General features: G+C 44.0%; 1 protein-coding gene across 4 annotated transcripts in view; it reads left to right on the top strand.

Annotated features, from left to right (window-relative positions):
* The window catches only part of LYST (lysosomal trafficking regulator), a 1,083,863-nt gene that overhangs the window by 182,381 nt on the left and 885,362 nt on the right, over window positions 1-16,120 (top strand). For all 4 annotated transcript variants that reach the window (XM_056566940.1, XM_056566939.1, XM_056566938.1 and 1 more), the window contains exons 5-6: window positions 1,276-2,203; window positions 15,668-15,826. In XM_056566940.1, coding sequence (XP_056422915.1) covers window positions 1,276-2,203; window positions 15,668-15,826 — 1,087 coding nt within the window. The remainder of the gene's footprint in view (window positions 1-1,275; window positions 2,204-15,667; window positions 15,827-16,120) is intronic.

The raw sequence follows: 16,120 nt of genomic DNA, 5'->3' as shown, positions 1-16,120 counted from the left end.
ACTTTAACAAAAAGTCATCAAACACCTGTGAGGTGTTAAGGCTCCCTGTACCCCTTGTTAAGTTCCTTGAGGGGTGTAGTTTCCAAAATGGTATGCCATGTTGGGAATTTTTTTGCTGTTCAGGCACCATAGGGTCTTCCTAAATGCGACATGCCCCTTGAAAAACCATTTTAGCAAAATTCACTCTTCAAAATCCCCTCTTCAAAATCCCATTGTTGCTCCTTCCCTTCTGAGTCCTCTACTGCGCCCGCCGAACACTTGACATACACATATAAGGTATTTCCTTACTCGAGAGAATTGGGTTACAAATTTTGGGGGGCTTTTTCTCCTATTACCCCTTGTAAAAATTCAAAAACTGATTTTGAATTTCTCCTTCATTTTGCTGCTATTCCTTTGAAACACCTAAAGGGTTAACACACTTACTGAATGTCATTTTGAATACTTTGAGGGGTGCAGTCTTTATAATGGGGTAATTTGTGGACGATTTCTAATATGAAGACCCTTCAAATCTACTTCAAAACTGAACTGGTCCATAAAAAATTCAGATTTTTAAAAATTGGAAAATTGTTGCTGAACTTTGAAGCCCTCTGATGTCTTCCAAAAGTAAAAACAGGTCAACTTCATGATGCAAATATAAAGAAATGATGCAGGTATTGACACAAATTTATCACTAACATAAAGTAGAATGTGTCACGGAAAAACGGTCTCCGAATCAGAATGGAAAGTAAAAGCATCCCAGAGTTGTTAATGCTTCAAGTGACAGTGGTCAGATTTGCAAACAATGCTCTGGTCCTTAAGGGGTTAAAGCCTGACTTGTGCCTGACAACAGAAACATTGAGCAGTATTAACTTTTGCCTTTAATGAATCTCCCTCCTCTCTGTGTTGCTTGTGCAGAGCAAAAAAGAGTGGAGATGCAAAGGAAGCATGCTGGGATTGGATCCCTGTTCTATGCATGCTCCCAAGACCGAGCACAGTGTAGAACAGTGAGGGTGGCAAGGCTTCAAATGATGTTTCGCCTGCCAGGGAACACCCCTTCCAGTGGATCACATGATGTGAGTAGGGGAGAACCTGGCACAGTGAGTGTTCTAATACACAGGGAGGGGAAAAACTTTTATTAAGGGGGGGGGGGGGAATGATAGGGGAAATAAAAAGTCTAGGGGCTAATCTTCAAGGCACTAGTCAATGCATCTCAGTGATGAAGTTGGCATAGACAATATGTTAGCGTATTACTTGAAATTAAGGAAATAACAGAATATACATTTTTTTTCTCCTCAGGGCAGTTCGAGAATCTTTCTTAAACTCAAATGGATTAAATCAAGTTACTGAACTTATCTATTTAGATCCTTTGAGGGATTTTTGTTTAAAAGTATTTCAGACCCTTATTTGCTTTGGAGACCAGCAAACAGACCTTTTAGCACCTACTACAGACATTAGTGAAAATGATCCTAATACACTTGCTTCTGAATTTTTTGTTCAACCGTTAAAGCCTGATGAATACATAAATGTTTCACAGAGTTTGAGTAAATTCTATGGTGTACTGAGAGATACCTGTCCAAAGAAAAGAAAGGATATCGATCAGAAGATAAGCACGATAAATCTCTTTCTCTGTTTGGCCTTTTTGAGTGTGAGCAAAGATGCTGAGTCAGACCTAGAATTGGTCAATGAATCAGAAGACACATCTGGGTATGACAGCACTGCGAGTGAACCACTAAACATTTTACCAAAGCTGAATGCTGAAAGCTTATTCTTGCCTTCACCACAACAAATACAGCAGACAGCAGACATTTGGGCTATGTGTTCCTGGCTTTACTTGAAATGTTCGATGTTCCAGAAGCAATTTCACAAAATTGGCGGATTTGATTTGTGTTATAAGCTTGTTCATATGATGATCAAAAACTTTCACAGTTTTGAAGATTTTAGTGCTGTCACACTTAAGTCGCCACATTCAGAAACTCTTGGTATGGAAGAAAACTCTGGTATGGCATCCCGTGTAAGAGAGGAAACTTTAATCACCAGCCCAGATTCTGTGACTATGTATCATCAGTCACGTCTTGCTGATTCTAAAGATCATTTGTTGTCGACTTGGAAAAATTATGCTCAGGACTGGTCATCTGGAGCTGGGAAACTGTTTGAAGCTTTATTGTCTATTTGTTTACATAGTGCAAGAAACAGCCAGTTGAAATCTGAATTAGAATCATCTCAGGTAAGCTAGTGCTTAGGATGGGTTCAGACAAATTGGCAGTGTGTCACACCACCAGCTACCACACAACAAAACTGCATGCGCTTTACCATGTATTCAATATGCCCTGGGGCAATATGGAGCTGGCTCAAAAGCTGTACTCTGTTAATATGTGTTTATATGTGCTGTGTTTTTAGAGTTGACACCCACTCACAATGGCCCTGATCAGATAACTCTATCAGCTGTTAAACCTTTTAAGATGTCAAGTTCATGCAATTGACAGTAAAATTGTTTGCATATATTCTGGAGTTCTTTCCGTGCAGTTAAAGGAACACTACACCTAGAAATAAATTATGAAAGTAAACAGGTCACCTACTTGTCCACCATGTTTGTCTTTCTGGAAGATTTTCTACACAGTCTAAATATTATTTTGTGAAAAGCAAAGGCAATTCTGATATTTTACTAAAATATGTACCCATAATATAAAAAAAGTAAAAAATAAGGAAAGCATTCCCATTCCAATTTGTACCGTCATTCCACAATTAAATGTAAAAGTGTTAATAATTTTTTTGTAGCTCCTACATTAGTTCTGCAAATGAAGTATTGACCAACAACGTTTGCATAGCCTGGAGAATTGTGAATATATATATATATATATATATATATATATATATATATATATATTCATATATTTTTTTCGTAAATTGTTTTTATTGAGAAGTTTTTTTCAGTCTAACAACAAATAAACACAGGATGGTGTACACCAGAAAAGAGTGCTCATTGTCATACAAAAACATACACATCTCACATATGCGAGACAAATGTTCAGGTGCTGACATTGAGATACATACTGCAGTTAGCGCAATCCTGAAACAAGGACAATGAAGTCCAACATTGGGAACAAAAACTAAACAAGACACCGTAATTCCTTTGCAATAGAAATTATCATATAGTCAGCATAGTCAGAAAATAAAAGGAAAAACCAAGACATTGAGCGTATACACCACTAAAGTAAAGTTAAGCTCATATAGAGCACAGGTCCATATACATAGTGATCAACTTGCAGTGGATAGTGGATGGTCCAAGCACATATACCTTCAGGAGTTCTGCCTCTTTCACACTATGAAATAGTTCCGTTTAGGAACTTCCGTCACAAGTTCCGTCACTATATCGGCGAAACTCGGCCCTTACAAAACCCCTGACGGCCGTGACTAAATCGCATTGCAGCCTAAGGGGTTTTGTAACTGTTTGCACCCGTATATGCCCGTATATGTTATACAGAGACGGGACATCGTGGCGGAAAAATTACTGCATGCAGTGTCCCGTCACTGTAACGACCGGGTTTCGTCGATATAGTGACGGAACTTGTGACGGAAGTTCCTAAACGGAACTATTTCATAGTGTGAAAGAGGCCTTAGCCCCGTTAAATATCAGGTATGTAAGGCATCACGCTGCGTGATAGTGTTGGGATGGGGACCATTGATGCCAGCGTGAAGTAAAAAAAAGGCAATCTGCCTCCTCCTTGCGCTATGATTTTTTGGTAGGCATAGGTTAGTTGTATTTTGTGGATTAATGCTGCTATTGTAGGAATGGCAGTGGATTTCAAATGGCTTAATATTGCTATCTCAGTTAATATACACATAATACAATATAGGTCCCGGTTCTCCTTCGATAGGTTATGTAGCTCCAGAAAAGCAATACTGACTGGGGAGACCAGGGGACATGTCTAGAAAAGAGTTCCCGCACTAACTGCGAACACACTGACCAGAAGGGCAACAATATGGGACAAAACCCACAGTATGTGTACTAGGGTACCTTTAGATCCGCAACATCTCCAGCAACGGTCTGAGACATCACCGTAAATGTAGTTCAAGCGATCTGGTGTGTAGTACCACCTAAGTATTGTTTTGAAAGCTGACTCTATATGAGTGGTGCACTGGAAAGCCTTATGTACAGTCTTGAAAACTCTTTGCCATTCCTCTAGTGAGGTCGTGACTCCCAAGTCCCTCTCACATAATCGCAAGGGATAAGTTTTAGAAAAATCCTCCGTGTGCAATAAACTCCGATAGAATGGTCTAAGACCTTGAGCCAGAGAGGATAAGGACCTGAGAGCTGAGTAATCCAGAGGGGTCGCTGAGGGCTGTATATTGTTTAACAGGTGGCGCACTTGTAGATACTTAAAAAAAAAATCATGTTTAGGTATTTTATGCATAGATATGAGGCTAGAAAAGGGGGTCATTGAGAACCCCTCATAGAGGTGGCGGACGCGAGTGATGCCCCTAGAGATCCACATACTCAAGCCTATGTTGGAGATGCAACCCTGCAAAAATGTCAGAGGCAGATCATGGACGTTAGGTCTGCTCGTATTGAATGTTTGTGATATGTAGGAAACCCATGTTGTATAAGATGCTTTCACTAACGGGTTGGAAAAAGGTGCAGGTATGTTCCAAAAAGGGAAAAATATCAAGACACTGATGCTATGGGGTCTTATGGAATGGTTTTCAATAGCCACCCACGGGAGGGCTGTACATCCTTGCTGCCAGTACCGCATCATCGATACCAGAGTAGCCGTGTAGTAGTGTTTTAGGTTGGGAGATCCCAGACCACCTGACAGTTTTTGTTTCTGGAGAATGTGCGCAGAAAGCTTTGGATGCCTACCCGCCCAGATGTAGAGGGTAAGAATTTTTTGAGCTTGTGGGAAAAAAAGTGGTGGGCAATGTGAAAGGAAGGGTACAAAATGAAATACAACATAATGGGAGGAGGAACATTTTAAAAGCCTCGATTCGACCAACCCAAGAAACTTCAGATTAAGAAAGTTGTTCGGCCGAAGCTTTGACCTTCTGTAGTGGGGGATGTAATTCTTAGCATAAAGTGTACTATGGGGATATGAAAGTTTAATGCCTAAGTATTGAATAGATGTAGAATGCCAATCAAACGTGTAATTTGCTTGCAAGAATGCGAGGTGATCAGGAGGTAAGTTAATGGAAAGGGCTTGCGTCTTAGAAGCATTCAGTAGGTAGCAGGAATTATCGCCAAACTTAGATATCACATCAATCACTGCAGGTACAAAGACAAGTGGGTCCATAAGAGTCAGGATCACGTCATCCGCATATAAAGATATGACGTGTGCACCCCCTCCAATTTTGATCCCTGAGATCATTAAATGTTGCTGAATGGCCTGAGTCAGCGATTCCATGGATAGAATATACAAGAGTGGCGATAGGGGACAGCCTTGCCGGGACCCGGTCGTGATGCGAAATGTGTCCGACAAGGAACCACTTGCCAACACTATAGCAGGAGTAGAGAGATACTATTGCGGAAACCATTGAACCAGCAAATCCCATCCGGGAGAGGACCAAAAAGGCATTAGACCACCGAAGGCGGTCAAACGCCTTCTCGGTGTCCGACGCCAATACGATTGCCAAAGCGTTAGTATCCCAGATGGGCAAAGATATTTACTAGACATCTGGTGTTGTCTGAGGCCTGTCGTCCCGCAACAAAACAAGCTTGGTCTGTGGAAATGAGGTGTGGCAGTATGGCTAAAATGCGCGTAGCTAAGACTTTGATGTAAATTTTGACATCTTGATTTAAAAGTGATATGGATCGGAAGTTTTGGGGGCCGTCAGGAGTCTTGCCTGGCTTAGGCAGTGTTGTAATAGTGGCCTGTAAGTTTTCCTCGGGCAGACAGCCAGATGACATTGCAGCATTGCAGAACCTAGTTAGGTGAAGGGATAACAGGGTCTGGAACTTTTTAGAATAGGCACTGATAAAGCCATCTGGGCCGGGAGCTTTTTCGGACGTGAGGGACTTAATGGTTTTAAGGAGTTCATCTGCGGTAATCTCGGAGTTCAGTGCAGCTAATTGGGAAGGCGTTAACGATGGAAGATTTAATGAGACTAGGAATCTGGCAGTTATATTGGCTATGTCGGGAGAGGAAGAAACAGAATCTTGTAGGTTGTATAGCTTAGCGTAGTAAGGCTGGGTTCGCACCACGTTTTTCAAATACGGTAACCGTATAAGGTTTTCCACAAAAAAAACATACGACCGTATTTGAAATTGTATGCATAGAGAATGCATTGTAAACCGTTTTCCAAATGTTGTGTACGGTTGCATCCGTTTTCCCTCGAATACGGTTTTGCCGATTTTTCAACCGTAGGCAAAAAAAAGCTGTCGACCACGTTTTTGCCTCCGGTTGGAAAACCGTGGGCGAACCGTATGCGGTTCTTTTAACGTTGTTGTCTATGAGAACCGTATACAGAATTTTAGAATACGGTTGCACACGGTTTTTCTAATCCGTTCTTGGAGTTGACACATGCGCAGATTGGAATTTCAATAGAACAATAGTAACTTTATTAAATTGCTGGAAAACTAATTCCAACAAAATGGCAAAACCGTTGGCAAAAACTGATGCAAACGGATAGAACCGTACGGGGAAAAACCGTATACGTTTTAATTTGGAGTCATACGGTTGTATAAGGTTGCATACGGTTTTTGCCATACGTTTTTTTACCGGAAAACCGTATACGGTAACCGTATTTGAAAAACGTGGTGTGAACCCAGCCTAAGAGAGAAAGTCATTAGCAATTTGCGATGGGGTGGATAAAAGGGCGCCTGTATCAGGATGTATGAGGTGGGGGATTTGACCTGTTGTTTTTTTGAGTCTACTGGTAAGTAGCTTGTTGGCCTTTTCATTTTGCAAGTAATAAGTTGCACACAACTTGAGATACGATTTCTCATAAGTCGTTAATAAATTGCAACAGAGGGCGTGGTCTGGCTGCCTAGCTGCATGCACGCTTGAGCTGTGAGCTCCGACTCCCGAGTTATTAGAAGCGACTTTACACAGAGACCAGCCGCCTAAGCTTCCACTCATTCAGTGGCCAAACTGTCCTAGCATGCCTGGGAGAAGAAGAAAGCCGAATGGACACTCCGCACTTGCAAAATTCTACTTCACCCGAGAAGCGGGCCTCCCGCAAGATGGCGACGGCGGGGAAGAAAGGGGAGGACGGCACTCCGCGAGCACACTACGGGCCTCTCCTCAACCCAGGTCCTCCCGTGCTCACCTAAGACACTCCACGTCGGACCCTGCACTAAACATACGGGACGCAGCGGAGTCTGGTTCCCCGACTACCCGCAGCCCTCACTCCTCGCACAGCCTCTGGGTCTCTTCTTCAGCGGTGAGTGAACAGCCTAGTGATTCGGCCCCTGCACTGGAAGGCTCCGCCGCCATTTCTCCCTCCTGCAGCCCTCTCAAGAAGCGCCCGAGGTTAGATGATAAAAATGAGGGGACAAGCTACACTACCCTGCCTCAGGCCGCCGGGACACTTGAATCAGGGGGGGATGCTCTTATGGCCCTGCAAGTAGCTAACGTAACCCTGACAGACACCGCCATGAAAGAAATTATGCTGATTCAGCACAAATCCCTAATGTCTGACATACAATCCCTCCAGCACCCCCTCCGCTCAGAAATTGGGGAACTGGGCAACAGGGTTGACCACCTGGAACGTAAGTTTGAGGACTTTGCAGGATCACACAACACTCTGATAGACGCCCATACTTCCTTGGAAGATGAGATATCTGGATTAAAAGCTAAAATGGCTGACTTAGAAGACAGGGGCAGGAGGAATAATGTGAAGCTGCGTGGGATATCAGAATCAATCCCCCCCAGAGACATTCCCCAATATGTCCGTGCTCTTCTTAAAGCTGTTCTTCCTGATCTACCAGATACTGATCTAGAAATAGATAGGGCGCATAGGGTCCCGAGGCCCAAACACCTCGCGGATACCGTGCCGAGATGTACTGGCACGTATACACTTTTTCAGAGTAAAAGAAGCACTCATGTCAGTCTTGAGGAAGAATGGTGGCCTGCCAGCTCCATTCCACAAAGTCTTGGTGTATGCAGACTTATCCGCGGCCACCCTCCAACTGCGAAGGGCTCTGAACCCCATTACCTCTGCACTTCGGAACGCTAATCTACCCTATAGATCGGGGTTCCCAGTCCGCTTACTGGTGCGCTATAAAGATGAACTGCATGTGATCAAATCCATTGAAGATGGCATTCATCTACTGGAAAGCTGGAAGATCTCTGTCCAGGCTCCCAAGAACCCGACTCCACCTAAGCTACAAGAGGAATGGTCCACTACCTGAAGACGGCTGGATGAACTACATGGACTTACCTATACCGGGAGTCCACTTTTCGCAGACTCACTCGGATGGCTGCAGCAAAAGGCTGCAGATGGGACTCTGACCCCACTTTGATGGTTCGCCATCTCTCACTTCCTTACTGAGTATCCTTTACATCGCTTATAGTTTACTTGTTTTTTTGTTTTTTGTTCTCTTTTTTTTACCGACTCATGCTACCTGTCCGTATAGAGCACTATGCCACCTGACCTGTGCCTTGCCTGGAGGAACGCCCTCGCTGGGAGGTGTTTTCTCCTCTATTTTACACTACCTGTTCAGTACCCGCATATTGTTCTTATTAGTGTATAATGGTATTGAAATTTATTAGTGTTAACGCCAATGGTCTTAACAGTCCTATGAAACGTTCCCACATGTGGCGCCAAGCGATAGCTCTACGAGGGGATGTCATTTGTATACAAGAAACCCATCTGGTGTCATCTGATGCATTTCGGCTATCACATAGAATGTTCCCTCATATCTTCCATTCCCACTTTCATAGCAAAACGAGAGGTGTAGCGATAGCCTTCAAAACCACGGTCGCTCTCAATGTCATGAAACAGATTTCGGACCCCAAAGGTAGATATGTGATCGTGGTCTGTACTATGAATAATGTAACCTACACGTTAGTAGCGCTGTATGCACCCAACACTCTTCAAATATGCTTTTTAAAATCCCTCATGCGCAAACTCCACCCTATATGAGAAGGTAAATTAATTATGTGCGGGGACTTTAATACAACAATAGACCCACAGGTGGACTCCACATCCCCTAGATCCCGACATATCGCACCTCTGGCGGAGCTCATTTGGAGAGAGGACCTATATGATGCGTGGCGTTCTCAACACGCACTCGACCGTGAATATACATTTCACTCCGGGGTGCATAATGTGTATTCCAGGATTGACTTGTTTCTAACTGACAGAACGATACTTCCTATGTTAATCTCCTCCACTATTGAGTTAATCCAGTGGTCCGACCATGCAGCTATCACTCTCACGCTGAATGAACACCTTAATTCCCCCCCTACATATCTCTGGCGAAGTAACCCTTTCCTTCTCTCTCACCCTTCCTTCCGATCCTAGATTGAGAAAGATGTTTCAGAATATTTTGCGTTGAATGAATCCGCCCCGGTACAGGCTAGCACTATTTGGAATGCTCATAAAGCATGTGTTCGGGGCTCATTCATCAAACAGGGAGCTATGCTTAAACGACAGAGAAATAGCCAAATGGAAGCGACACTGAATAACATAAGAACAGTGGAGAGAGATAACATGGATAGCCCTTCCCCCTTATTGGCTGCCAAATTAAAAGATCTTAGACTGCAGTTAAGATCCCTCCTTCTGATTTCCTATGAAAAATCACACCGTAAATCTAGAGCAACTTACTATTCGCTTAGTAACAAGGCTGGTAAGCTGCTAGCGGCTCGCCTTAGAGCTCATCACACTAAATCTAAAATTCCACACCTTATAAACCCTCTTACTAACTCCAAGGTCTACACACCATCGCACAAGGTTTCAGTGAGTACTATGCAAGCCTCTATAATTTGAGGGACTCAGAGCCAACTCCCCCCAACATCCTAGAAATGATTGACAGCTTCCTATCCTCCGTACATCTCCCCTCCCTGAACCCCTCACAAATCTCCATTCTTAACACTCCTATCACGCAACAAGAAGTTGCACAGGTAATTAAACAATTACCTAAAGACAAGGCCCCTGGCCCAGATGGCTTTGCAAACCACTATTATAAAAGTTTTAGCGTCACCCTGGTACCTCATCTATGTAAGTTTTTCCAACAAGTCCTCGAGTCTGGCACCTTCCCCAATGAAAACATGCAGGCCCTCATAGTGACCATACCTAAACCCGGTAAACCCCCTGACCGCCCCCAAAACTTTTGCACTATTTCCCTTCTAAATTTGGATGTAAAAATATTTGCCAAAATCATAGCTAACCGGTTAGCCCCTCTCTTGCCCTCTCTGGTGGCCACAGACCAAGCGGGTTTTGTCCCGCGCCGACAAGCATATTATAATACCAGACGAGCGCTGGGCGTTATACACTATGCGGTGGCCCATGGACTCCCGATCCTAGCTTTGGCTCTCGATGCCGAAAAGGCGTTCGACCGCTTTAGGTAGACGTTCGCCTTCTCGGTGCTAAGGAAACTGGGGTTCAGCGGTCCTTTTCTTACCGGCATGACTGCTCTGTACAATAACACCACAGCTAAAGCCTATGTAAATGGCGCACTCTCTCCCGAATTCACCCTTACAAACGGCACTCGTCAGGGATGCCCCCTATCCCCCCTGATATTCATTCTAGCCATGGAACCTTTGGCCCAAGCAATTAGAGAAGACTCCCGAATAACAGGAGTGGAGATTGGAGGTAAATCACATAAAATATCCCTATATGCAGATGATGTGCTTCTCACCCTTACCTACCCCGAAAACTCCCTACCGGCCGTTATGTCCCTAATTGATACATTTGGCACCTTGTCATACTATCACCTGAATGCTTCTAAGACCCAAGCCCTTCCTATAAATATCCCCGCCCAAGAGCAACACGGCTTTAAAACATATGCCTTTGACTGGCAGTCCTCGGGAATCAAATATTTAGGTATCACTCTCACCAAGTCCTTCTCAGATCTATATAGATTAAACTACCTTCCTCTCCTTTCCCACATCCAAGCAGACATGACTAGGCTTACTAAATATGACATTTCCTGGACCGGTCATATAGCGACTTTTAAGATGCTACACCTACCGAGATTTTTATACCTGTTTCGCTCACTACCAATCCAACTTCCATCGGAATTTTTTAGACAGGCACACTCACTCCTCACATCATTTACTTGGGCTCAGGGAAGACCCCGCATAGCCCGTACTATCTTGTCTAGGAGCACACGACTAGGAGGGCTGGCTCTGCCGGACCTGAAGCACTATTACCTGTCCACACTGGTATCTACTCTGACGGGGTGGTTCACCCTCGAGGAATCCGTCCCTTGGATACAACTAGAACACCATATGGCACAGCCATTCTGCCTGCCAGATTTACTCCTTACACCTTTTTGGCAGATCCAGCCACCCGCAGACATGGGTCCTATTGTGTCGGCTTCACTAGCCGCCTGGGTTGAATTCCACAAAATCGCACAATCCACGGTTTCTCACTTGAAGCAAGCCCTACCCTTTACCCTCTTACGAGCCTTACTCCCAGATACAGATTTTAAACAATGGGCTGATAAAGGGATATCCAATGTGGGGGACCTCATGGATGGCAACGCTCTCATGTCATTCTCTCAACTAAGTGATTTATATGCCCTCCCTAGCTCAGATTTTTTTAAATACCTCCAACTTAGACATTTAGTGCACTCTCTGAAACACTCGACCCTATGTAGAGACCCGATTGCTTTTATACATGTCTCCAGAGGTAGAAAGGGCACTAGGATCTTATATAACGTGTTAATGCATGCTGCTGACTTTCACAAGTTCCACTCCCTGAGAAGCTGGGAATTAGACTTAAATATTACATTTACCGAGGAAGAGTGGATGTCAGCATTCAGGACGTCCTGGAAATATTTAAAATGCACCTCACACATTGAAACAATGGTAAAAACATCTCTTAGATGGTATTATACACCTGATAGATTGTCCCATATCTATCCTACGATCTCTGGGGAGTGCTGGAGGAAATGTGGATGTAGAGGTACATTGTTCCACACACTGTGGACTTGCCCACGGTTACATGAATATTGGGAGGCATGTAGAACCTTGTTCCAAGAAATTTTACCTGAATATCATGACTGGTCTCCGCAACAAGTACTCCTCCTGATAGGCATTGATCAATTCCACCATGATGATAGGGGTCTCTTATGTATTATGTGCGCCACCGCTAAGATAGTCTTAACCAGAGAATGGAAGTCTACTAAAGTTCCGTCTATACAAGATGTGATAGCAACCCTAAATCTTACTTGTTCTTATGAAAAGATTATTTCCCTTGGTAACTCTACTTACCCTAAGTTTGAGAAAACTTGGTTCTATTGGCTGTCCTCTACTTATGCCCAGATTCCATGATCTTCACACTCACCCACTACCTTCAAGGTGCTATCCTCCTTACTGCTCATACCTTATCCTCTTGCCCTTTATCCTCAACTGAGTACAGCCTCTCACCCTTCCTTCTCCCCCCTCTGAGCCCGTTGTTTGAATTGTCAGCTACCATATTGTGGAAGATAAAATATATTCTACTGTTTTGCACTCCATTGGTGCCTAGCCTTGTTAATTTGATGCGTATATGCCATTTAACCCTTATTACTTTACACAGGTTATGGACTTTACCGCTAACAATATATGTAAATCTCTAAGACGGACTACGCTGATATGTCCTTCGTTCGAAATGTTTGTTCTGAATGTTTATATTTCATTCTCCAAATGTTTACTCCGGGACTGCCCGGTTTGTTTTGTACTGTTAAAAAATACAATAAAAACCTATTCTTGAAAGAAAAAAAAAAAGGGCAACAAAGGTCTCGGCGTAGAGAGGCAATCTCCTTCGCCAATACATCAGAAGGGGCAATTTTATTTGCCCGGTCCACTTTTTGTAAGCTTTGCATGGTATCACGCAATTGTTGATCTCGTTGCTTTTTTAAAATTAGGGACCTATACTTGATACAAGAACCGCGGATGACCGCTTTATGGCAGTTCCAAATGTAATAGTTCCATACCGTATTCGGCAATGTCATTTTGTAGGCATTCTGCATATTTGGGGTGGGACCAAATAAAAGGGTTACTTCTCCACATGTAAGTCTGTGGAGAGGATGTCGTGTCGGATAATGTCCATGTTATGCCCACATGATTCGTCCAAGATATGGATTGTATCGTAGATGTGAGAGGGGTCGTGAGGAGGGACCTATCTACCAGGAACAGATCTATACAAGAATGAGTTATGGACTGTAGAGTGCAAGGTATAACCTCTCTTGGTATAAGGGTACACTCTCCAGATGTTATACAGCTCCTCCTCATTTAGAAGTGGGGAAAGAGTGGTAGAGACGGAGTGAGAAAGTGAGGTAGTGTCTAAGTCAGTGTCGGGGATAGCATTAAAATCTCCACAAAATAAGAGTGATACCCCAGGAGACCTGCGCACTATTCTCAGCACCTTTTTAAGAAACCGCAATTGGCCTGCTTTTGGGGCATACATGGCTACTATATTTAGGGGGGGGGGGGCAACATTTATAGTACAGCGAAGGATAACATACTGTCCCTGCGGGTCCGAAACAGCCTCTTTCAAGGTGAATGCTACGGTGTTCTTCATAGCAATCGCGACCCCTCTGGATTTCGTGCTGTAGTGGGAGTGAAAAAAAAAAATAAAAGGAAACAATGGGTAAGACGTGGTACATCTCTAGAAAGCAAATGTGTTTCCTGTAGGCATAATACATCACAGTTAAGAGACCTAGCTTCTTTCCATAAATAGGACCTCTTATGTGGGGCGTTAAGCCCATTCGCATTTAAGCTAGCTATGGTAATAACTATGTTAAACAAACAGATGTAAGAGCTTGTAAAGTGGATAGGATTTGAAAATCATAGCGGCAGTGCAAACCTCCCAGCCAGCATGTGCCTGCCTGCCTAGAGCGGAGACAAACAACAAAAAACAAAACAATATAAACATAGAACAACTAGATGCAGGAACAGTGTTCGCCATACACTGTTCCACCTTGGGTGGGGGGTCAAAGTCCACACTGAAACCGTGATTAATGGGTGACACACCAGAGTCTGCCGGCTTAGAAAGAGCATTGAATAAACACCAAAGATTTTCAAGCAACGTCCCAGTCTCTTGAGACAGTAGGTGCTCTGTTGTCAGAGCGAGGCGATTGTGAGGAAAGATTCTATGTTGCTAGTAGAGATTCACCATCAGCCAGGTTTTTGACAGTGAACTGTTCCATCCTTTTTGATAAGTAGGCGGGTTTGAAAACCCCAGCGATGGGGTATATTCGCAGATAGTAGGGTGGAAGTTATTGGTAGTAGGGCATGTCTGGCCTGCAACGTGGCAGCAGACAGATCCGTATAGATAGACATTGTGGTAGGGGGCCGGTAGGCCATTGTGTCTCCGAGCTTTTTGTATTAACTTTTCCTTGATATGGAAGAAATGTATGCGGGCCAAAATGTCTCTGGCTACTGTGTCGTCCAGATGACGTGGGCGGGGAACCTCTGAGCCCTATCAATGATTAACTCCTGGGGCAAACAGTCAGGCAAGGCAGTTTTCAGTAGAGTGCACACATATGCAGGTATGTCAGTAGGAGCTACTTTCTCTGGAACCCATCGCAGCTTTATATTATTTCGGCGGCTGCGGTCCTCCAGGTCCGCCACCTTAGCTTTTAGAGCCGCCATGTCATCCTCAGCTTCCTAATGCATATCAATAAGAGAGTTATGGGATTCTGCAAACTCTCAAAGTTTAGTCTCTAAATGGTCCAATCTGCCCCCCAGTGAGTGAAAGTCTGCTTACATAGGATGTATCAGCTTATTTATATCCTGCAAGAAGGTAGTGCGGAGCAGCACCAGCATGTTGCGCTTGGCGGTGTCTGTGAGGGAAGCATTCAAGACAGGGATGTCTGCTAGGGGGTCAGAGGTACTCACAGTCCCAGCAAAGGGAGCAATGTCCTTTTCCACAGTCTGTTTAGATGTTGGCAGAATCCGGGTGCGGCTGGCCTCTGCAGCCGGAGATGTGCCAAGTGACAAGGAGGTGCGCAGTCCCGGTGAGTAGCTGCAGCTGCGTCTGTCCAGGTGGCCATTATGCTCTGGGGAGGCCGTGGAGGTGAGCAGTTCATCTTGTCTCTGCTGGTCTGAGGAACCTGCGAGCTCATGCAGTGCTGTGTCCGAGGTAGAGCGCTGGCTCAGTGGGGAGAGCTGGACGGAGCTGCGGGGACCTGGAAAGTTGGAGGCTCTGTCCGAGAGAACAGTGTGCACCTCCTCTGCGCCATCGTGAGCAGCGTGGTCGCTCAGGGTAAGGGCAAACTTGGCTAGTGAGTGATGGCGGAGCGGCTTTTTCCTGCTGGCAGGCATCTCTAAAAGTGTCCTGGGACAGCTGGGGATGGTTTCGGGCTGATGAGAAAGGTGTTATGCTGTGAATTTAGTCGCTTTAGCAGATCTGTGCACCGAGCTCTGCTAGGGTGCGACCATGCACCACGGCAGCCAAGTCACGCCCAATGTAATTTTTTTTTTTATAAAATGAGCAGGTATACCACAATATAACCATAAAGAAACATGGCTACAACGAAAAATTTAAGTAATTGCTTTTAATGAGTGGATAACATTTTTGAGCATTTTTTTTTTTTTTGCAGCATATCCCTATTCAACACATCATGCTTGAAATACAGGAGTCCCTTTCGCATTCAAGATTTGAGACTAAACATTTATCACAAATTTTTGACAGTCTTATGCAAGTGGCTGTGTCTAATTTCCCTTTAATCTGTGATTCTTATGAGGAGCAAAGTGAAAAGGTAAGTGAAAGTAATGTATTATAGAGAAGTAGGGGCCTAAATGGGTTATCTAGAATTAGATAAAACATAGCTGCTTTCTTCCAACAGCATCATTTACAAAGTACTATTTAAGTGATCAGAGCTAAGCTGCAATACCATACATACACAGCTATCACTAGAAAAAAGCTAAAATATAACTTTTAATCCAATAATAAAAAACACAAAAACAATTTGCTCCCAAGTGGACCACATGATTTTTGTTTTAGAAAGAAATACGTATTAGCAGGACTGGGGATTGCTCTGATCGGTCCTTGG

Source organism: Hyla sarda, chromosome 3, assembly GCF_029499605.1.
Source record: "Hyla sarda isolate aHylSar1 chromosome 3, aHylSar1.hap1, whole genome shotgun sequence".
Lineage (NCBI taxonomy): Eukaryota > Metazoa > Chordata > Amphibia > Anura > Hylidae > Hyla > Hyla sarda.
Note: the sequence above shows the minus strand (reverse complement) of the source record. Positions and strands in the feature narration are given on the sequence as shown.